The sequence below is a fragment of the Chiloscyllium plagiosum genome, chromosome 5 (genome assembly GCF_004010195.1).
Source record: "Chiloscyllium plagiosum isolate BGI_BamShark_2017 chromosome 5, ASM401019v2, whole genome shotgun sequence".
In the NCBI taxonomy this organism is placed as follows: Eukaryota; Metazoa; Chordata; class Chondrichthyes; order Orectolobiformes; family Hemiscylliidae; genus Chiloscyllium; species Chiloscyllium plagiosum.
The window spans coordinates 89,439,659-89,463,455 of NC_057714.1; the positions used below are offsets into that span (position 1 = coordinate 89,439,659).

The 23,797-nt window shown below is 40.9% G+C and overlaps 1 protein-coding gene across 7 annotated transcripts in view; it reads left to right on the forward strand.

Annotated features, from left to right (window-relative positions):
* Positions 1-23,797, forward strand: part of LOC122550083 (integrin beta-1-like) — a 279,698-nt gene that overhangs the window by 28,841 nt on the left and 227,060 nt on the right. For all 7 annotated transcript variants that reach the window (XM_043690619.1, XM_043690612.1, XM_043690614.1 and 4 more), the window contains 5 exons: positions 5,161-5,377; positions 8,567-8,737; positions 9,397-9,590; positions 16,198-16,353; positions 19,138-19,233. In XM_043690619.1, coding sequence (XP_043546554.1) covers positions 5,161-5,377; positions 8,567-8,737; positions 9,397-9,590; positions 16,198-16,353; positions 19,138-19,233 — 834 coding nt within the window. The remainder of the gene's footprint in view (positions 1-5,160; positions 5,378-8,566; positions 8,738-9,396; positions 9,591-16,197; positions 16,354-19,137; positions 19,234-23,797) is intronic.

Sequence of the window (23,797 nt, forward strand, 5' to 3'; positions counted from 1 at the left end):
ATAGATTTTTTTTAGCAACCCCTCAGCCAGTACTGAAACTGTGGGTTATCAAAACTTATTGAAACTTTGAATCCTCTACAAACAATTCCAATTCTTCACTTCTGAAGACCTCATTTGAGAGCATCCTTAAAAGCCACTCCATCACAGACTACCTCAATGATTGCTCACATCCTCATAGTTTGCTGTCCTTTCCTGGGACCACACTCCCTTAGATTCTAGAGCTGCCCTCTAGCCCCTAATTAGTGGCACAATTTCAGCTTGTCCACAGCTAGCTTCACCAAGCTGGTATTGCCCCTGGGTGTGGAGCACAGTTAGCATTGGGACTTCAGCATTGTTGGACCACAGCTGAGCAAGAAAAAGTGAATTATAGACTGACTATAATTGGAAACTTGAGTTAAAGTGGAAATTTAGTGTGAAGGTGGGGGGCTGAGCTAGGGTTTACTGCAGGAAATATGCATTCCAGAGTAAGAAGTAAGTGGGAGAGGATAAAAAGTGAGGATCAAGTGGTTGTCTTACAGTGAGTCCAGCAGTGGAGTGGCATACCAAACCCCATACAAGTGCAAGGAAAGAGTCTGATTGGTGAATAGGGTTGGCGAAGATTTCAAGTTGTTGAAGTGAAAGTCAGGTCTTCAATTTGTTTAGGATTCCAGTGTTTTTTTCCCTTCTTACGAAAATGACTCGAGTATTAGATTGATCCTGGTGAATTTTTATTTCTCTTTAGTTAATAAAAACAATATGTCAGCACAGTGTGGTGTAAAAACCAGGGAATCTTGAGTAACTAATATATAAGCTGAATCAAGTATGAGAGTGATGGCAGGATAGGTGACGTGTCATTGCTGCAACATGTGGAAGCTACTGAACTCCAGCATGATTCAGAGCGAACACATCTGCAGTAAGTGTGTGCAGCTCAAGGATCTTTGGACCTGAGTAGTGGAGCTGGAGTCTGACTTTCAGACATTATGTCACACTAGGGAAGGGGAAAGATACCTGGGCATTTGCTCCATAAAGAGGTCATACTTCTCAGACTAAGTACTTTTAAATCGGTCTGTGATCAGGGACAGGAGGGTGTGGTGAGGCAGGTCTGAGGGCCTGGGGGTTCAAATTGAGGACCCTCCACCCCTGCAATTATCCAACAGTTACAAGCTTCTTACAAGCTGTGTGGGCGAGAGTAGGCACTGCAGGGAGGGTGACTATGGCCCTTTGTTACAGGGAGCCATTCAAGTGGGGGAAGGAAATAGGAAAGTAGTTGAGGTAGGGGGCAGTGTGATAAGAGGAAATAGGTAGTGTTCTCTGCAGTCATGAGCAGGAGTCCCGAAGTCTGTTTTGCCTGCCTGGTACCAGTGTTAAGGATAGCTCCTTGGGGCTGTGGAAGAACTCAGAGAGGGAGGTGAGAGAGAGAACCAGTAGCTGTTGTCCATGATGGTACCAACAGCTTAGGAAGGACAAGAAAGAAGGTTTTGCTGAAAGATGTTGAACAGTTAAGACGTAAATTGAAAAGCAGAACCTCCAAGATAATCTCAGGATTACTACTGAGCCACAAACAAACTGGCGTAGGGTAAATAAAGTTGTGGAGTCAAATGTGTGGCTCAGAGATTGATTTGGGTGGAATGGGTTTTAGCTTTTGGAGCACTGGCATCAAAACTGGATTAGAAAGGGGTACTTCTGGTAGGATGGGCTTCACTTGAACTCTAAGAATTGGGACAGAAGTAGACCAATAGACCTGAAGCTTGCTCTGTCATTCAACAAGATCATGGCTGATCTGTTTGAGCTTTGGATTCCATATGAGAATTTTTCTTTATAGTGGGAACATACTTATACTACATTTTCTGAAATATATATAATATGCTCCTCAGCCCCATTTTCCTGCCTTCTCTCCATAACCTTTCAACCCATTACCAATTTAAAAATCTGTCTAACTCCTCCTTAAATTTACTCACTGTCCCACTTTGGGTAGCGAATTCCACAGATTCACAACCTAGAAGAAAAGGGCTCCACAGGGTGGTCACACTTACTTCAAATGCTTATTGATCTGTAACCCAGCCTTGTATGCCAGTTCCTTCAGATGGTTTAGCTTTCATTCCCACATAGAACATAGAACATAGAAGAATACAGCGCAGTACAGGCCCTTTGGCCCTCGATGTTGCGCCGGTGCTCCCGCTCTTTCTGTGAAGAGAGAGTGAAAGAAAAAAAAACACATAGTTGCCTTTATTTAGGTTTGAAATACTAGACTCAGCCTCAGTCTTCTCTCTTTCAAACTACTTATAAAATTTAATCAGGTTGTGGTCACTGTTATTTTAGTGGTGCTTTTACTTTGAGATCATTCATTAATCCTGTCACATTAAACAGGATACCAAGCTTAATATCACCTGCTCTCTGCTCAGTTCTAATATGTGTTGCTTTAAAGAAATTATTTGCAAAGCATTCTAAAAACTCCTCATCCAGGCTGCTATAGCCAATCTGATTTTTCTAGTTCGTATGTAGATTAAAATCATCCATGATTATTGTCAACTCTTTTCCACAGGCACCTACTATTTCCTCATGTATACTTTATCCTGTATTGCAGTTCCTGTTAAGGGGCCTGTAGACAACTCCCACTACTGACTTTTTTCCCCTACTATTTGTTATATTCCCCCAAAACAATTCCACATCCTGCTCTGAACTAAGATCATCTCTAACTGTTTTACAAATGCCAGCCTTGATTGGCAGTGCTACCCATCCACCTTTCCCTAGCGTCCTATTCTTCTTGCATGTCATATACCTTTCAATATTGAGGACCCACTCATGGTTATTCTATGGCCATGTTTCCATAATGGTAATTGGCTCATATTTATCTTCTCAGTGGGTGTTATTAATTTGTTAACTTTGCTATGAATTATACACACATTCAGATGGCTTTTAGTTTGTCTTTTTGTTATCTTTCATTAGTTGTATACTCCTTGCTTTTTCCTCTCTCTTTGTCTCTTTCTATCATTCTCTGACCTTCATTTCCCATATTACCAGTTTCTCCTCTTACCTTGTCTCTAATATTTGATATACTTCATCTTTCCACACCTAATTTTCTATCCTTATTTAATTTGCAACCTCTCTACCTCCTTCATTATGCAGTTCACAAGAACACTGTTCTAACATGGTTCAAGTGTAGATCATTCCATTTCCCCAATACTGCTCCTATTGGTCACAAACCAGTACCCACTTCTCCAACACATGAACTTGAGCCACATATTCAGCTTTCTCATTTTATGTACCCCCGTGCCAATCTGCATGCACCTCAAGTAATACTTTGGAGAATATAACCTTTGAGATTCTGTTTTTACATTTGGTGCCTATCTGCTCATACTTTATATGCAGAACCTCTTGCCTATGTCTTGCTATGTTGTTGGTACCCACATGGGCTATGGTGACTGGATTCGCAGTCTCTCGCTGCAAGTTCCTTTGTAGCTCTGTGTAGACAAACCCTGGCACTGGGCAGAGAACACTGCCATTTGGGCTCTCTCACTTTGCTATAGAGAACAGTGTCAATCCTCCTCACTCTACTGTCCCCATAACAACGCCATTCCTGGTTGTTCACACCACTTGAATGTCTCCCTGTACCACAGCGTCATGGTCAGTTAGCTCACCCACGCTATAACGCCTTTGCTCATCCAAACTCACTGAGAGAGCCTCAATCCTATTGGACGACAGCAAAGTTTGACACTCCTGCACTCCTGCCTTCTGAGTCACATTATCTGCCAGACTCATAGCCACAACATCATGTCCCTATTATAAGTGGCATTACTGTACCCAGTACTAAGAACCCAAGGGACCTTGCCCCATTCTCTGATCTGTAGTTAAGCCTCTGGTCTGTAGACTTTGAGCTGGAGCTGCATGGACTTAAAGCATTTATTGCAAATGGGTTTACCCAGGATCACAATGGTGTCCCAGAGCTCCTACATGCTGCAGTTTTGACGCACTACCTGAGCAGCCAAACTTAGTGAGTTTTAATTCATCATTTAATTCCATTATTCACTTATTTACGTCATTTTAAAATAAATTTTATTAGGTTGTCACCAATTTGTGTACTATGTTGAAATTGAAGAATAGAAACGACCTTAGCAGTGATCAGGGACTCACTGAACAGCTAGTTCCTTTCTTTGTAGGTGAACAATAATGCATCTATCCTGTAAGAGAGAGGAAAGTGGGTCAGTGAAGGTGATGCAGTCTGCTTTGGCGAATTACTTGTTAGAATGGAATCGCCACCAGTGTGTGTAGCCCGTGAGAGGCTTGGAGCAGTGTGAAGTGTATGAGGATGAGGTGAAGCACATCAATGAGGTCTAATCCATAGAGATGGCTGACGGTGAGCGGTAGGGGTCTGGCATTTTGAGCAGTACTGACGCTAATGGTGCAGTTGATAGGATATAGCATTTGATGATGTATTAACTATTGTTGACTACTCTTCAGGGAGCATAAAGTGTCTTGCAGCACTACATTCAGGTTCTTATAACTTGACATTCATAGTTAACTGTTCCAATCGCCTTTTGACCATCCTTCTGGAAGCTCTCCTGTGGATACAGGATATCTCTCCTTTTGCATCCTCTGATGAGGCCACCAAGAATTGAAAAAAATTTGTAGTTCACTTTTTCCAGGAATGCTTTCCCAGATCAGATTCTGCAATATCACAACTCCCGGTACGTCCTTCAGCCACTATGTACCTCCACTGGAAGAAGCACAGTCCAGCTTTAAGCAGTGCTAGTCACTCACAATATCCACCCAGTACTGATATATCCAGCCAATGAACAGGACAGTGCAAGCTACCTGGATGCAGAGATCAGTCGAATATCTAAGCAACATCTAGTTGGCGTGTGCTACAATCATGCATTGTGTTTTCTGTGGTTAAGGCATATACAGAGCAAAGCATAGATTCATAATGACACTACCAGAAAGACAGAGACATCAGCTAAAGCAAAATGCCTCAATGTTTGAGTTAGAGAAGATGCATGACTGTAGGGAAAGAGCAGGATCATGTGATTAATTTTGGACTTCTCTCAATAAAAACCTGCACAGACATTTGTTGGGTGGATTGGCTGCCTTTGTACTGTAAAACATTGTATGGCTCTTGGAAAATCTGAATAGCTTTACTGCTAAAAAAGCAAATTAACTTATCCAGTCTGTCCTGTTTTATAGGAATTCTTGAGGCATGGGGTACTACCAATGGCACGCTGTGATGATATTGAATCATTAAAAAGAAGAGGATGTCCAATGGAACATATTGAAAATCCTAAAGGTTCTGTGAGAATTATTAGTGATAAAAATCTGACTGGTGTGGAAAATGGGAAGAAAGTGAATTCCGAGGATGTAAGCCAGATTCAAACACAGAAGCTTATTGTGAAATTACGACCAGGTACATCAAATTACAGGAAAGCCCAGTGAAAGCTTTCGATCAAACATAATTATTCACAGATTGTTGTGTAAGACTTTATAGTTACCATTGTCTATGCAGCATCAATAATTCTCAATCTTAAATATATATAATATGCAAACTCACTTCTATAAGCATGCTGTTAAATATAGTCTTGTGGTAAGTTCTACTCAAAATGTTGATCACTCTTCCTCATGCTGATGCTGTAGCACTTTATCTTCTTATTCAGGATTTCCAATATTTCTCTCCCATTACAATTTCTGCCTTTTTTGTTTGTTTTTAACATTTTCTCAATGTTATAGCCTAACATTAATCTTTGCAGTACTGTACATGTTTTATTTGAATTGATGCCATCAATGACTTCTTTAGTTAGTCAAAGATTGCTCTCACAGCATAAAGCAATTTTTTCTCCATACATTAGTTCAGCATTAGAAAATATCTCCTTAAATATCTCCCCTACTTTTCTATCTCCTTCCCTGTACCCGATTTTCCCATTCTACGTTCTATAATTCTGTAATCTGGTCTGCGCTAATAATTACACTAGTAATCATTTAAACTCAGTGCTGTACATCTCTATGACTCTATAAAAATGCACAGGATCCTTTTTATGTGGTCAAAAGGAATTTGTACAAATATTGCACCTTTTCCAGAAAGATTGTCATGGAGACAGCTAGTCTATGCTACATCCTTGTGTTAATGCTGTGGCCAATCAGAATCTACCCGCCTGGCTGAGAATTAAACTTGACGGGTAATTGTTCTTGCTAAATCTCCATGCCAATGAGGGTCAAACCAATCAGCATCCTCTTGTCATGCTGTATTAAATAGTGTCCCTTTATTCAGCTGTAGCTCTGTTCAGTGCAAATTGAAAAGTTTCACTTACTTGTCATCTTTAAGCAATGTTTGAGTTCCATTTCATTTGAGTCAACTGTAACTTCAAACACATATCATTGCCTTCGTTTATGTTTGAGACACTAATTTCAGACTCATGTTTCTCACCATGTAACTAAAATTGAAATTCTACAATGTTAAGATCAGTTTTACTGAGAAGATCCTTTACTCTGAGGTCATTAATCAATCCTGCCTCATTAAACATTACCAGATCTAAAATAATCTGTCCCCTTGGTGGCGTCAGAATGGATTGATCTATGACATAGGCTGTGAATTCATCTTCTAGGCTTTCTTTTGCCAACTTTTGGGCGGCATGGTGGCACAGTGATTAGCACTGCTGCCTCGCAGCGCCCGAGACCCGGGTTCAATTCCTGCCTCAGGTGACTGTATGTGTGGAGTTTGAATGTCTCCCTGTGTCTGCGTGGGTTTCCTCCGGGTGCTCCGGTTTCCTCCCACAATCCAAAGATGTGCAGGTCAGGTGAATTGGCCATGCTAAATTGCCCGTAGTGTTAGGTAATGGGTAAATGTAGGGGTATGGGTGGGTTGCGGTTCGGAGGGTCGGTGTGGACTTATTGGGCTGAAGGGCCTGTTTCCACACTGTAATGTAATCTAACCTAATCACATTCTCCACGTGTCTGCGTAGGTTACTTTCATGTTCGCCGGTTTCCTTCTACAATCCAAAGATGCACACTTTGAGTGAATTGGTTATGCTAAATTGCCCATAGTGTTCAGGGATGTGTAGGTTAGGTGCATTCGTCAGGGGTAAATGTAGAGTAATAGGGAATAGGTTTGGGTGGGATACTCTTCTAAGGGTCAGTGTGGACTTGTTGGGCCAAATGACCTGTTTCCATACTGCAAGTATTCCCTTCTAACTTGAATCACCAATTCATGAAGATTACTGCTCTTAATTATTGCTCTTACTATTGTCTACAGGTATGAACAGTTGCACCTTGTTCCCACTAAACCAAACTTCTCTTCCCATTTTCAAACTTTAAAAACCAACCCTGTTGGCAGGTGTTAGAACAGGTCCCATGACCTTTTCAATGTTCCATTTTAACCTGCATTAAATAGACATTATGAATAAAAAACTTTGAATTTGGAACACCAGCCCTATCCTGCCCCATTTCACAGTTGTCAAAGACGTGAAATGGACTTGATTTACTAATGTATAGACTGACTTACTTGCCAATAATTAATGCGCAACAATGATAACTTCAGTATTGCTCGCTTTTTACATAATGAAACCTCAACACTGCACAGTGGGCTTTCAGCAGGATTCCTTCCACCAAGAAAAGACATGCTCTTACCTATCTTAGAATACCAAGGGAAGACAACCAGATAGTGCAAAACACCCTTTCATTGTTAGTGAGACAATACTATGGCTTTAAGAGGTGACAGAGGGTCTGTTCTTGTGAGGCCATGGGTTTATTTTTAAAGAGGTGGAATCAAGCTCCCACAGAATCAGGAATTTAGTTTAACTTTCAGTAGCTACAGCGAAGCTCTTGAGTTTTCTTCATCTCTCTTTCTCTCAGTATTTTCTATTGGTCTTCTTTCTTCCTGGACAGGAGAAACGATGCATGTGAGACAATCTATTTGACTGAGTTTGTGTTTGCCAAGGGTGTGTTTATGGGATGTTACTATATTGGAACAGCTAATCAGCAGTAGGTAACATATATATATTCCTGTTAATTATTTCAATAGAGTTACAGGTAAGCTTTTATTAAATTCTTATTTTGTCCATATTTTAACTATAGTGTAAAAATAAATTGTGTTTTGCTTCCAGCCTGGTAGATTGACCAATTGATTTGCATTTGGAACACACTGCCTTTGAATTCACATGTTTACTTGCTGATTTCTGCTGGATCACTATCTCATTAAGGAGTCTTTCAGCATTAATGATCTTGTAAAGTTTTTCTTTTGCATGAAGGATATGTGCATAGTCAGTGTTTATTACCCATCCCTAATTGCCCTTGGGAAGGTACAGGTTTTGTTGAACCTCTGAAATGTTTGCAATAAACACATTCCCACAGTGCTGTTAGAAAGGGTCTTTCAGGATGTTAACTGATTAACATCAAAGGAACCGTGCTACAGTTAAAATCAGAATGTTGTGTGGCTTAGAGGGAACTCGCAGTGGGAGGTGTTCCCATGCATTTGCTGCTTTGGTCTTTCTGGATGATAGAAGTCATGGGGAAAGGTACAATCAAAGCAGTGCATCTTGTAGATAGCTCTTGTATATTTCATATTTGTGATTTCATAACATACAAATTTTTTGTGACTTTTCAGGTGAGCCTCAAACCTTCTCACTGCAGTTTCAGAGAGCTGAAGACTATCCCATTGATCTTTACTACCTTGTGGACCTCTCCCTTTCTCAGCAGGATGACTTAGAAAACATGAAAAGGCTAGGAATTGAGCTGGAGAGAAAATTGCAGAAGACAACTACTGATTTCAGGATTGGTAATGAAAGCCTTAAACCTTTCTTTCCTGATCTGGATCCTTGAAGTTGTATAAAACACCACAATAGACAGCATAAGAATTGTAAGATAAGACTAGACTGCTTTCTCCCCCTCAGAAAAGTTGACTTTGGCAAAATAAGTTTCATGTCACAGCCCTGAATTTATTGTAAACCTGATCAAGCTTTTTACCTTTAGAGCTTAGGAGACTGAGGGGGGATCTTGTAGAAGTGTGTAAGATCCTGAGAGGCATGGATGGGGTGAATGCACTCAGTCTTTTTTCCAGGGTGGGGGAACTAGAGGGCATCAGTTTAAGGTTAGAGGGGAAACAATAATAGAGAACCTGAGGGGCAACTTTTTTACACAGAAGGTGGTATTTGAGGTGGATACATTAGCAACATTTAAAAGGCATTTGGACATATATATGGACAGAAAAGGTTTGAAAGGATATGGGTCAAGTGCAGGAAAATGAAGTTAAGGTGGACGGACATTTTGGTTGGCATGGACCAGTTTGGGCCAAAGGGCCTGTCTCCGTGCTGCAGGATTCTATGACTCTCTCTGAGCAACATTTTTCATTGCATCTTTTTTTAAAATTAGCCTTCTCTACTTTACTTATCTTGGCTCAAGTAACATTTCCTTATCAGTGAATGGGTTTTCTTTTAGGGCTTGGTATCTTGCAGAAAAATTCTTGTACAGCTGGAGAAATCTGTGGAAGTCAATTCAGTTTCAAGAATGTTCTATCACTGACCTCTGATGGGGCTAGATTCAATACACTCCTCAACAGTCAGACTTTCACTGCAAGTCAGAATTCTTCAGAAGATGGTACTGATGCTATAATGCAAGCTGTGGTCTGTGGGGTGAGTGGAAATACTTCAAAGTTTAAATATCAATGCCTCTTTAATCTAAATGTGGGTGTTTCTATTATGTCAGGAAAAGACTCTTCGGCCCATTGAGTCTGTACTAGTCAACCACGACAGACTAACTATTTTCATCCCATTCAGCCAGCATTTCATTTCCATGTACTAAGGCAGCATAGGAGCTGCCATTCCCACCGTTAGCTGAATATAATTCTGAATATCCTCGCCTTGAAGGCAGAGAAGCTTTCTTTCTCAGCACAGCAAGAACCTCTTCTTCCTAATAATTGTGTATCCCTGTACCTCTTTTCAAATAAGCTTCAATTTTCGACAGAGTCTTGCATTCAGCTTCACCCTCCTGATGAAAAATTGCAATAGAAAGCAATCCGTGATCTGTGTGTTTCAGCCAGAAGCTGAAAGCTCAATTTGGAAATCATGAGAGCACAGACTATGACTTTAATCACAGACTGAATGCCAGTGATATGTCGTACAGTAGGACTAATCGGTCAAATCAATCACCATGGGGAATGTCACTGGACTAGGAAGTTTGAGGCTGAAGCAGTTTGAGAGCTGGATTTAGCAACGGTGACAATGGAACTATTGTTTTTTTTTACTATTCAGTCTTGGAATGTGGGCATTGCTGTCTAGGCCAGTATTTATCACCCAGAGGGCAGCTAAGAGTCAACCACATTGCGGTAGGTCTGGAGTTACATCTAGGTCAGGCCAGGTAAGGATGGCAGTTTCCTGAACCAGATGGGTTTTTCCTGACTATCAGCAATAGTTTAATTCCTTAAGTCAGGGGAATTATTAATTGATTCCTAAATCTTAATTCCAGATTTTTATTGGATTAGAACTTCACCACCTGTCATGGTGGGACAAGACCAAACATGACCTGTGTCTCTGGATTAATAGTCTAGTGATAATACAGCTAGATTAATGTCATACAAATGTCATACCTTGTCATACAAAATCATTTGGTTCGCTTAGAGCCTTTAAGGAGGACTAGTGTTGTCTTTCCTCAGTCTGTGCTAGATCTGACCCACAGAATTGTGAGTGACTCTTAACTGCCCACTGAAATAGCCCAGCACGTCACTTAGCTCAAGGGAACCTGGGAGTGGGCAACAAATACTGGCTTAACACCCGAACCCTGTAACAACACCAAGAAAAGCTGCACTGGGCAGACGAGAACTAACCATAATAGCATCATGATAATAATATCAGAAATGTACCAAACAACTCGACCTGTAATATCATTAACTGTGCAGCTGAAAAAGATAAATTAGCAAGGTTAGCTAACTTCTCATGCTAATAGGAGCCAATAAGCCTGGCACACTGAGGAATGCCCAATATTCAGTTGCAAATTTGATAACAAAGTAAATGAAGTCGAGTTTAAATGTGGAAAAGGATTGTTTACAGTACAGATTTCTGCTGTACAGATGGGGTTCGATTTCACTTGGGGGATACATAAAGTGCACTGTTTGATCGCCCATGCACAGAGTGGTGCACCCACTGAGATCTTGTAACCTGTGGCGATTGCTGCTGACTGCATGTGGCGAGAGAGTGTGCTAACTGATCTCTGTTACTGTGTAGGTGGGTGGGTGGGGAGGTTTGTGTTACCAGAGGAACACACTTGCTGCGTAGGCCAAGATGCCAGCATGTATCTGTGGTGTTTACGAGGTGACCATTTTTTGCCCACGGTGAATGCGTGTCCATGAGTTTGAGGCAATGACATTACTAACATCATGTCTGCAAATTGCAGAGTCGCAGCCTATTGGCCCTGGGCCTCCCAATATATGACATCCTTACCAAGCAGCAAAGTTACAGGAACAAGAGCAGAAATCACTTCAGAACCTCAGCAGCTCTGGCAGCATCTGTGAAGCAAAAGCAGAGTTAACATTACAGAAATTCTAAAGAAGGGTCACTGAACCTGGATTGACTCTGCTTTCTCTCCACAGATGCTGCCAGACCTGCTGAGTTTCTCCTGCAATTTCTGCTCTTGTTTCAGATTTCCAGCAAGTGCAGTTTTTTTTGCTTTTATCAAAGTTACAGGGCTGTGATTCTTCAAGGAGAGAGGCTTGGAGTGGCAGAACTGGAATTATATACCTATGTCGGTGAGTCCAGAACTAGAGGGCATAGGTTTAGGGTGAGAGGGGAAAAATATAAAAGAGACCTAAGGGGCAACTTTTTCACACAGAGGGTGGTACGTGTATGGAATGAGCTGCCAGAGGAAGTGGTGGAGGCTGGTACAATTGCTACATTTAAAAGGCATTTGGACGGGTATATGAATAAGAAAGGTTTGGATGGATATGGGCCAGATGCTGGCAGGTGGGACTAGATTGTGTTGGGATATCTGGTCGGCATGGACAGGTTGGACCAAAGGATCTGTTTCCATGCTTTACATCTCTATGACTGTTACTCCATCTGCCCAAGAAAAGATCCTAATCTGATCTTGATCAGGCTCCTGGAGTCCTTTTGCTCCATTACCTGTGAAATTGTTCACAGTGTGTTTGGTCCAGCAGCCAACCACTTCCCACCAAAGATGGCAATCAGTGTTGTAGAAGCAAAACACTGGAAATGTTGACTATCTTGCAATACATACCATTCTTTCAGAGACTTCTCACACAAAAGCAGTTAGATCAGTGTGTCAGGTAGCATACAGGAGAGCTCAGCTGGGTAGCAAGCTGATCACCAAACAATATCCGAAGCAGACCTTTCAGCCTGACAGACAGAGGCCCTCCAATACACAAACAGTTATTACAAGGCTTGTTACTATCAAGAAATGCCTAATAAAGCGTTATTCTCCGATAACCTTTCATTGATGTTTTTTAAAATGCATAAACCAGACATCCTCAATTCTTCCCATTCAAGCTGACAAAATGATTAAATATAATATGCTTGTAACACTTACTGGTGGAGCTGCTTGACGCTTACACTAGACAAGGCTTCAGCCATTTCATGGTTTACGGATAGTCCTGATGTGTCTCAGTCCCCGATTTTGTAGAGGAGCTTTAAGCACATGGTGCCAGATGACTGTTGAGTACTTGCCAGGAAAACTTTCCAATGGTGGACTTACTTAAGACAAATGTTCACATGGAGACACAAAAAAAAACACTTCAGGGGCATCCTGTAGGTTTCACTGAAGCATTGAACTTCTCCCCTGCTACATGGCAAAACCTTGCATAAGATTTCTCTGTGTGTTGCGGTCTCATCAGCTATCTCTTAGGATCTGAACAAATTCCCATTGGCCAGCAGGAAATGTAAGCTTTACGAGTCCAGAGCTGCCAGAAACTCTTCTGTACAAACAATGTGTATCCAACATACAGCATATCACACTGTGGCCAAATTGGACTGGTTAGCTATTTTTGAACACATCACAGTTGAAATTTAACTCAGTGAATTCTATATGAAGTTGTGGTCATCCTTGACTATGAATGATGAACAGAAATTCTGAAAATTACCATTGGGGGTTCACAGAGCATTGATCTCTGTGCTATAATGAGTCTATTGTCTGAATCAAGTTGGAAATCACATGACAACAGGTTTATTTGAAATCACAAGCTTATGGAGTGTAGCCCCTTCATCAGGTGTAGTCCACACTACAAAGGGACAACACCCTAAAAGCTTATGATTTCAAATAAACCTGTTGGACCATAACCCAGTGTCATGTGATTTCTGTCTTTGTCCACCCCAGTCCAACACTGACACCTTCACATCACGTGAAAATCACACAACACCAGGTTAAGGTCTAACAGGTTTATTTGAAAGCACTAGCTTTCGGAGTGCTGCTTCCTCATCAGGTAACTAATGGGGCAGGATCATGTGACACAGTCATCAGATCATGAGTCAGGTTAGAGTCGAGAGTTTGGTGCTGGGAAAGCACAGCAGGTCAGGCAGCATCTGAAGAGCAGAAGAATCGACATTTCAGGGCATAAGCCCTTCATCAGGAATCAAGTTAGACTACAATTATAGCAGACTCAAGATTAGCGGTGCTGGAAAAGCATAGCAGGTCAGGCAGCATCCAAGAAGCAGGAAAATCGACGTTTTGGGCAAAAGCCCTGCCTCATTCCTGATGAAGAGCTTTTGCCCAAAACGTCGATTTTCCTGCTGACCTGCTGTGTTTTTCCAGCACCACTAATCTTGACTCTGATCTCCAGCATCCGCAGTCCTCACTTTCGCCTACCAATTATAGCACCCATTTAAAATTGCCCAAAACGTCGATTTTCCTGCTGACCTGCTGTGTTTTCCAGCACCACTAATCTTGACTCTGATCTCCAGCATCCGCAGTCCTCACTTTCGCCTACCAATTATAGCACCCATTTAAAATATTGCTGGTCACATCTCTGGTCTTAATAGGACTATAAGATGAGTGACCCCATTTTGATGTTGTTAACACCAGAAGAAATGAGTCAAAAATAAACGTTCAAGTTTCCTATAGTGTTAGGAAAGATCTTGCTGTATTAACAATGAATCAGGTTATTGGGGATGTCATTCTGGGAAGTGGTATTTTGTATTCATTATCAAAACCTTTTTGATATTCAGCAGGAGAATAAGTCGGCAATCATTTTATTGAAGCTGCATTGGGATTTATTCTGACATTTGAAGCAAGTTCCCACTTGATTGATGTTGATTTGAGAGAATTAATGTGCTTGAAGCAGTGTTAAAGGTGCTCGGTGACAGCTGTCTTTAGGAATGTTCCCAAGAAGCTGAGGAAGGTGATGGCTGTGTGTTTTCTCAAAATCCTTAAGTTCAACTGGAGTTTTGAAACAGTGATGGGTGGATCAAGGTCTCTAAATGACCTCTTGATCCAACATCTGTAGTGTGCATCAGCTGTTCTGCGTGTTGGAATTATTCTCATTGATGTTGATCTCATTTGGCCCTGATCCCGAGGCTGTCAAATCTTTACTTGAACAACAATGTTATAGCAATTGTGTTTAGAAATAAACCACAGCAAAACCTGAGCCTTAAAAATGATAAAGGTTAGCTGTATAACTATTACTGAATGTTACTCAACAAGAAAGTAAACATTGTCGTGTTTAAGCTTTCGGACAGAAGATTTTGGAATTTTGGGGGTGCTTTGGGGAAACAGTCATAGCTTAGGACAAAAGCTTTTTGGGTTTTAGTTTGGTAGTTTGGCAGAAGTCTTAGGTGAAGCTGGATACATAAAACAATTACTCCTGTGGAAGGTAGAGTAGAGTAGAGTAGCTTTTTATTTGTCATTTCTACCGTATACAATTGATACAGTAAAAATGAGACAGCGTTCCTCCAGCACCGAGGGTGCTACCTGGACAACACAAACTACACAATCGTGCATGGCTTAACGTACATAAGAAGTACAAAACACCCAAGTTACAGTGTAATAGAAGAATGACAAATAATACACATTTTTCTAGCAGCAACTCAAAATTGTACAAAGAATCTCAGATGGGAAAGAGTCTGATCATACTGTGTTAAGGAGCTTGATGGCTTGGGGGAAGAAACTGTTGCACAGTCTGGCCAAGAGAGACCGAATGCGCCAGTATCTTCTGCCAGATGCAGGAGGGAGAAGAGTTTGATTGAGGGGTGTATGGGGTCTTCCACAATGCTCCTAGCCTTTTGGATGCAGCGTGTGGTGTAAATGACTGTAATGGAGGGAAGAGAGACCCCAATGATACTTTCAGCTCTCCTCACTATCCGTTGTAGGATCTTGCGAATCGAGACAGTGATGCAGCAGCTCAGGATACTCTCAATGAACCCTCTGTCGAATTTGGAGAGGATGGGGTTTCGGAGATGGACTTTCCCCAGCCTGCACAGAAAGTAGAGATTCTGTTGGGCCTTTTCGGTTATGGAGCTGGTGTTGAAGATCCAAGTGAGATTCTCCACCAGCTGTACGCCAAGATATTTGGTGCTCTTCATGACCTCCATGGGGGAGATTATTAGGACTATTAAGAAAGACTCACCTCAGTGTAAGAAATTTAGTTCAAAGGTTCCAGACAAAAAGCATTTGGTCAAAATGCTACAGGAGTTGTTTGAAGCTGAGAAAGTCTAAGCTCATTTGCATGAAGACTGTAGTAAGATGCTGTTGGATTCTTAAGAAAGGTAATAAAGTTAAATAAAGCCTTATAAATATAAAACAGAAGGGAATTCACTCTGGTCTCACTACTGTAAAGGACTTCTTTTGGGGTTAATGGGATTGTGTTTTACTGCGTGCTTCTAAATGTTTAGAATTGTGTTATATGTCGAGTTTGGTTTATGGAACTAAACCTGCAAAATTTCATGGTTGTGCTTCAGTGAAGGGCCACCTCTTCAAGTAAAGAAAAGTATCAAACCAGGTTTCAATCTGGGATCTGACTTGTCCAATAATAACATTAATTGGGATCATCATAACATTCTTTTAATTATATCTGACCCCTTAGTTTAATGTGCTAAACCTGTACATACATTGCCATCTTCCTATAATATTGTAATGTAAATGGTATGTGGAAGACTTTTCTCTAAAGCTTATATCTCTGAAATCAACTTTTCAAGTTTATCTCTATATCCTTCCTCTTTTCGCCATTTCGCCAAGTAAAACTGTTCTTTGAACTAAGTCTGTATTTACCTTTAATTTATTTAAATCTGCTTTACCTTACAGGATACAACTGGTTGGAGGTCTGTCACAAAAATGCTTGTCTATTACACTAATACAGGACTCCATTTTGCTAGAGATGGTAAAGGCAGCGGTTTGTTGCCCAATGATGGTAAATGCCACATTGATAGTCAAGGTGTATATACATTGAATCATCATCATGTAAGCTTGCTTTTGAACTTATTAAATTCAACATAAAAACATATTCGATAGATGATACAGCTATTTTAAGAGAAAAAGTATTTATTTATGCTTCTTGAGAATCTATATTAAAAAGGTGTTGTTTGGGGTTTACATAATTCAAAGCATTTTCCATTGCCTTCTTTGACCTTGGCTTGAAAATAGTTAGGATTGATTGTTCGTCTTGTCCTACTAATTGCGCTGGACATTAGACCAAACACAGCAATTGATCAGTGATTTAGTCAATTGTGTTATTGTTAGTCTTTGTGATATGGTAATTCTGGCTACCTCACATGCATTACTACCAGTTGATGCCCTGAGATCTGGTAGACTACATCTCTTTTTTTACAGATTACATTACAGTGTGGAAACAGGCCCTTCGGCCCAACAAGTCCACACCGACCCGCAGAAGCACAACCCACCCATACCCCTACATTTACCCCTTACCTAACACTACGGGCAATTTAGCATGGCCAATTCACCTGACCTGCACATCTTTGGACTGTGGGAGGAAACCGGAGCACCCGGAGGAAACCCACGCAGACACGGGGAGAACGTGTAAACTCCACACAGTCAGTCTCCTGAGGCGGGAATTGAACCCAGGTCTCTGGCGCTGTGAGGCAGCAGTGCTAACTACTGTGCCACTGTGCCGCCCAAGTGATCTCCTTGAATCACTTGTGGTGATTCTATAATATTGTTAGGAAGAAAACTGTGGATATTGACCCAGCAACAAGGAATGAAAACGTGATATATTTTGGGATGTTAGCTTACTTAGGTATAATCTCCAGTACATTTCTAGTAATGCAGTTTTTATTTCAGGCCACCCATGTGTATTAAGAATTTTTAAAAATTCAAACATGGGATATGGATATCATTGGCTGGCCGGCATTTCTTGCCTGTCTCTAGTTGCTGTTGAAAAAGTGGTGGTGAGCTGCTGCAGTCACTGTGCTATAGGTAGACCCAAATGCCCATAAGGAAGGAATTCCAGGAAGTTAACACAGTGCCAGTGAAAGGACAACGATATAGTTCCAAGTCAGGATGATGAGTGGCTTGGAGAGGAACTTGCAGGTGGTAGTATTCTCATGTATCTGCTACCCTCGTGCTAATGGATGGAAGTGTTCATGGGATTGAATGGTGCAGTTTAAGATGTTTGGTGAATTTCTGCAGAGCATATTGTAGATAGTACCCACTGCTGCTACTGAGTGGCAATGGTGGAAAGAGTGGGTGCTTATGGATGTGGTACCAGTCAACTGGACTGCTTTGTCCCGAATGGTGTCAAACTTCTTGAGTGTTGTTGGGGCTGCACTCATCCAGGCAAGTGGGGAGTATTCCATCACACTCCTGACTTGTGCCTTGTAGATGGTGGACAGGCTTTAGGGAGTCAGGAGGTGAGTTACTCGCTGTGGTATTCCTAGCCTCTGACCTGCTCTTGTAGCCTCTGTGTTTATGTGGCAAGTCCAGCTGAGTTAATTAAATTTCTGGGTACAGAAAATCATTGTTGATTCATGGGTGACATTTTCTCAGGGTCCTGAGCTTCTGCCATGGGGGAACAGGTTGATCCTTGACCTACAGACCTTTGTGGATATGATTGCCCCATAAGGCAGGCCAATCCCAGACTGCAGGATATGCTTCTATTTTTTTTTATTCCCCGCCTGTGTCATTCATAAGATGCTGTGACTAACGCACAACCCTTTCTTAATGGCCAAGTTATTGCCATTCTGATTGAATGTAACTAGCTTCTCCTGGTTATTAAGGACGATGGTTCCATGCCTCAATGGGACCTTTCAAGTATTTTTTAAGTGATTTCTGTGACCTGTTCTTAACTGTTGTGCATCTGAAAGGGTTTAGAAGAACCAATACTTGCCTGGATGCAGTAAGTGCCACCCACTGTGACAATGTAATGAAGACTTCAGGAGAAAGCTAGGATCTCTTGAGAGTCAGGCATAAGGCTAGGTTTTCCCAACAGTCCTTGTATAATGTAGAACCTCCTGTTGTAACCTGCGAACAGTTGCAGAGATGCAGTAAATATCACCTTATCTATATAGAAGACTCTTCTTGTTCTACTGGAAGGTGACTATCCTGGCACACACTGGACCATGTAAGTCCTGAAAGAACACGTGCACTTAGAAAATGCAGATAACTGCACACACCTGGACCACTGACTATTTAAAAGTTGACCTGTCAGGAGAGAAGAATTTCAGCCATCTGGATGTCTCGTCCACCAAAGTTGTTTTTACAGTTGTTTTACAGATTGCCTGAACAGTTATGGTTTGAAGGAGGAAACTAACATTTGTTCAACAATCCTCCCATTCAGTCAGGAGGATGAAGACATAACTGAAGGAACTTTTGTTGCACACTGATACCTAATCAGGTCTCACGGCACTACAGGAATGTGGTGACCATAATTTCCCTACCCACTAGACTATTGTCCTATAGTAAATGTCACAAGATCAAATGTCACATGTTTGAATGTCATGTAATCAAACAGATGTGATAACTATTGCATTCTCGGAACACACTTAAATAAAATCGGCAACGCTGCCAATGACATATTGGAGGTGTGTCTGCTCTATGCTGTCGGTAGGAGTGAAATCAATATCACAGATTATTGTTGAAAGTTAATTGTAAAAATAAAGATGTTATATAGATTAGGAAATGACCTGATATGATCATGTTGCAATTTTTCAAAGCCACTGATATTGTTGTGCAACTTGCATTTCATTTTCTTTGCTATTCTGCAACTTCCAAAATGTTTTTTATTTATAGGATCATCCATCCATTTCTCAGTTGGCACAAAAGCTTGCGGACAATAACATCCATCTTTTTTTTGCTGTTAACGAAGAGTTCAAAGACATTTACAAGGTAAGACAGCTGTTGGGAGGGCCAGATATTAATGGAGCTGGAAAATCCAATGGCAGTGCATGTACCCTAACCCAGCTTTCCTCACACATTTCTTTCATGTTGTTTTTATTAAAAATGGGCTGAATTTGCACAGATGTAGCTGATTGAACCCAAGCTAGACACAAGAGAAGGAAACACACCCTTGGTGTTTTAGGGTCATTAGAAGTTGGGATGCAGAGCATAGTGATGAACCTAGTTATCCAGAATCAGAGTTTGGCAGAAGGGATCAAAATAACAGCCACTATTGGTCAAATCTGTTGTAATAATTTCACACACTTGTTGCAGCAATTATTAATATTTTGAAAAGAATTTGGTCTTTTTGACTGACAGGCCCTCTATAAGAAAATTCTGCCGTGGTTTAATTATGCTGCACAGTAGAAGCCAGTGATCCTGCACCATTGTGTAAGTAATGACAGAGCTGTATGTTAAATTGAATGAGTGGATAGGAAATGAGGGTGTGGGGAGAAGCTTGTCATGGGTAGAAGACCATTCCTGCTTTTCAGTTGGAGAAACTGAGATTATAAGTTTTCAAAAAAAAATTATCCATAAAGACAGAAATTATTTCTAAACCATTACAGGTATATTTACTGTAGGTTCTAGCATAGAATTGAACACTCTGAGAATCTAATGAAAACACTGATATGTTACCAGTCAGTGTTAACAGTAAGCTTCTCTGTAGATATAGATAAGAAGAGGTGGGAAGATTGATAGGCCATTCAGGCCATTGAGTATGCTTCACCATTCAATCACGGCATGGTAGTGCAGTGGTTAGCACTGCTGCCTCACACCGGGTTCAATTCCCACCTCAGGCAACTGTCTGTGTGGAGTTTGCACATTCTCCCCGTGTCTGTGTGGGTTTCCTCCGGGTGTTCTGGTTTCCTCCCACAATCCAAAAAAGATTTGCAGGTTAGGTGAATTGACCATGTTCAATTGCCCCACAGTGTTAGGGGAATGTTTCTGGGTGGGTTGCTGTTTGGAGGGTTGGTGTGGACTTGTTGGGCTGAAGGGCCTGTTTCCATGCTGTAAGTAATCTAATCATGGCTACTAATTTCTCAACTCTTTCTCCCTGGATCCCCTTTACAATCAATAACCACTCTATTTCAGTCTTCAATATACTCAATGACCTGGCCTCCACAGCCTTCTGTGGCAATGAATTCCATTGATTCACCACTCTCTGGCTGAAGACGTTTCTCCTTATCTCTGTTCTAAAAGGTCCTCCATTTACTCTCAGGCTGTGCCCTCAGGTCCTTGTCTCTCCTACATTTTCCCAACATCTACTCTGTCCAGGCCATCCAATCTTCTGTAAGTTTCAATTAGATTCCCCCTCAACCTTCTAAACTCCATTGATTGTAGACCCAGAATCCTCAAACTTCCTCATTTGCTAAGCTTTTCATTCTTGGGACCATTCTCATGAACCTCCTCTGAACATGTTCCAGGGCCAGTACATCCTTCCTGAGGTATGAGGTACAAAACTGTGCACAATACTCCAAATGTGGCCTTAACAGAGCCTTACAGAGCCTCAGAAATACATCCCTGTTTTTATATTCAAGTCCTCTCGAAATAAATGCCATCATTGCATTTGCCTTCATAACTACTGAGTCAACCTGCAAGTTTGCCTTGAGCGAATCCTGGACTAGAACTCACAAGTTTCTTTGCACTTCAGACTTCTGAATTTTCTCCCTATTTAGAAAATAGTCTTTGCCTCTATTCTTTCTACCAACATGCATAACCTCACATTTTCTCACGTTGTACTCCATCTGCCACTTCTTTGCCTACTCTCCTAACCTGTCTAAGTCCTTCTGCAGCCTCCCCATTTCCTCAATGCAACTATCTTTGTGTCATCTGCAAACATAGCCAGAATGTCCTCAGTTCCTTCATCTAGATTGTTAAAGTGAAAAGTTGTGGTTCCAACACTGAATATTGTGGAACACCACTTGTCACCAGCTGCCATCCCTTTTATCCCCACTCTCTGTTTTCTGCCAGATAATCAGGCATCGATCCATGCTAGCACCTTGCATGTAACACCATGGGCCCTTATCTTACTCAGTAGCTTCCTGTGTGGCACCTTGTCAAAGGCTTTCTGGAAGCCTTTTCTTGCTTTTCCCCTATAACGCTTGACTCCCTTACTGGTTAAAAATGCATCCATTTCAGTCTTGAGTGTACTGACTGACCTAATCTCTACAGCCTTCCATGGTAAAGAATTCCACAGATTCATTTCCCTCAAGAGAAGAAATCTCTCCTTAGCTCTGCCTTTGATTGGCAACCCATTACTCTGAGATTATGCCTTCTCCCCCAGACTCTGTTGTAACCTAGGACTTCGAGAATCAGAAGTTTTTGTTGACAGCATGTTGTGGGACTTTGTGTATCTGTATCAGAAGATATTTATCCCTTCTGATTTCCTTATGGAAATACAGAATGGAACCACCAGTTGACTGTTTCCGCTTATTTTGAAATGTATATATGTGAGGAGGTCCCTTGACTTAAAATAACCTACTGACACAAATGGGCAAAAACACCGAGTCTCAAGTTTCTGTAATAAAATGTGTACAATGCAGACATAAAATAAAATATATTAGCATGTTTTTGGAGCAAAACTGGGCAACTATTACAAAGATTATCTTCAAAACTTGTAGATGGTAGCAAGTTGCATATTCCTTTCATTTGGTTTTGAAGAACATACAACATAGAACAATATAGCTCAGAAGAGGCCCTTCAGCCCTCGATGTTGCGCCGACCTGTGAATTATTCTCAGGTCCTCCCCCTACACGATCCCATCATCATCCATGTCCTTATCCAAGGATTGTTTAAATCTCCCTAATGTGGCTGAGTTAACTACATTGGCAGGTAGGGCATATTAGAATCATATTGGACTCAAAAAGTGTTCCTACAGCACTTTCTGTTTTATATTTTATTGTATAATTCTTTAACTGACAGGGTGTCAGTAAACTCTAACCCTAATACAACTCTAACCCTAACCCGAACCCTATTTTAATGTCTTGAATTGTTGCTTCTTTTATAAACTAGTGAACACATTTACTCTGAACAAAGCCTCCCTGTGGTCTTTAGGTGCCAAAGATCAAAGTCAATATAAACATAATCCATTTATCTTATTTAAAAGAAATTTTAGAAAGAGAGTGGGATTGCGCATTAAACCAATATGCAATATGTTTAGATAAGAGTGGGTTTCCAGGCCCAATTTCATTGTAGATTAAATTCAAACAATTTATATTATACATTTTTAAATGATTCATAATGTTCTGCAAGACAAATGATAAAAGCTTTTATTAATTTTAGTCAGTGTTTCAATAGATTCAGACCATTGTCACTGCAGACATGGCCTACTGAAAAATTCCTTGATGAAGTGTTGCCTATTTCTATGGTATTTTTATCTGATAACAATTAATGAAATAGTTAAGAATTCCTGTTGTTGCAGTATGAGTCATTGATATTGTGGATCTTGTTGTCGAAGTTGGTTGTTCAGTTTTGTTAACTTCTTTGAAATTTCAAACCCACCTATATATGAAACATAAACAATGAAGGCACTTTAGAGGTCAAGTGTTTTTAAACGACACTGTATGACATCTGAATTCTCTGTCACATGATTGTACAGCTGTAGCAATTCAACTTTCGTCATTTTTAACTGGAAGAAATGGCGAATGATTATTGCTAAATGTATCATATAAATAAATGCTCTCTTTGCATGAAATAATTTAGCAAATTGTTACATCAGAAAGAGCTCGAACCACAATCTTAAAGAGATTAATTGGTGATGCATTCTTTAGACTAAAACTGCTGATATTCTTAAAGCCAAAACCTAGGTGGAGCACATGGAGTGCAGATAAAGGATAAAACTACAAAACAATGATTTAGTTTTTGGCAACCGACAGACATGAGAAACAACTTTGAAGATAAATTAAGGAGACAACATTAATAAACAACTTATATGTAACAATAAACAGTTAACGTTAAGCTTAGTGCTCATTGACAGAATATTAGAATCAAACTACTGCAATCTGTAAAGGTAATGAAAATATCAACATCCAAGCAAAACAACTACAAGCAGGTAATGGTGCCAAGAGTGAATAAACTGTTTTGTAAAATTGATATCTTAGCTTGATAAAGCTCTGACATCTTTGTAGAGACTGATATACACTGTAAGGTGCTCAGGGTGAAGTTAGAGTCGGAAAGTGTGGCGATGGAAAAGTACAGCAGGTCAGACAGCATTCAAGGAGCAGGAGATTCGACGTTTCAGGCGTAAGCCATTCATTAGGAATGTGGAGGGGGAAGGGGGCTGCGAGAGTTGGGGTTGCAGCTAGGGGAATGTAGCTGGGAAGACAATAGGTGGATGCAGGTGGGGGTGTGGGGCTGAGAGATAAATAGGGCGGAAGATGAGGTGTTCTTCCTCCAGTTGTCGTGTGGCTTGGATTTGGCAGTGGAGGAGGCCCAGGACTTGGATGTCCTTGGGGGATTGGGAGGGGGTGTTGAAGTGGTTGGTTATAGGGTGGTGGGGTTGTTTGTGCATGTG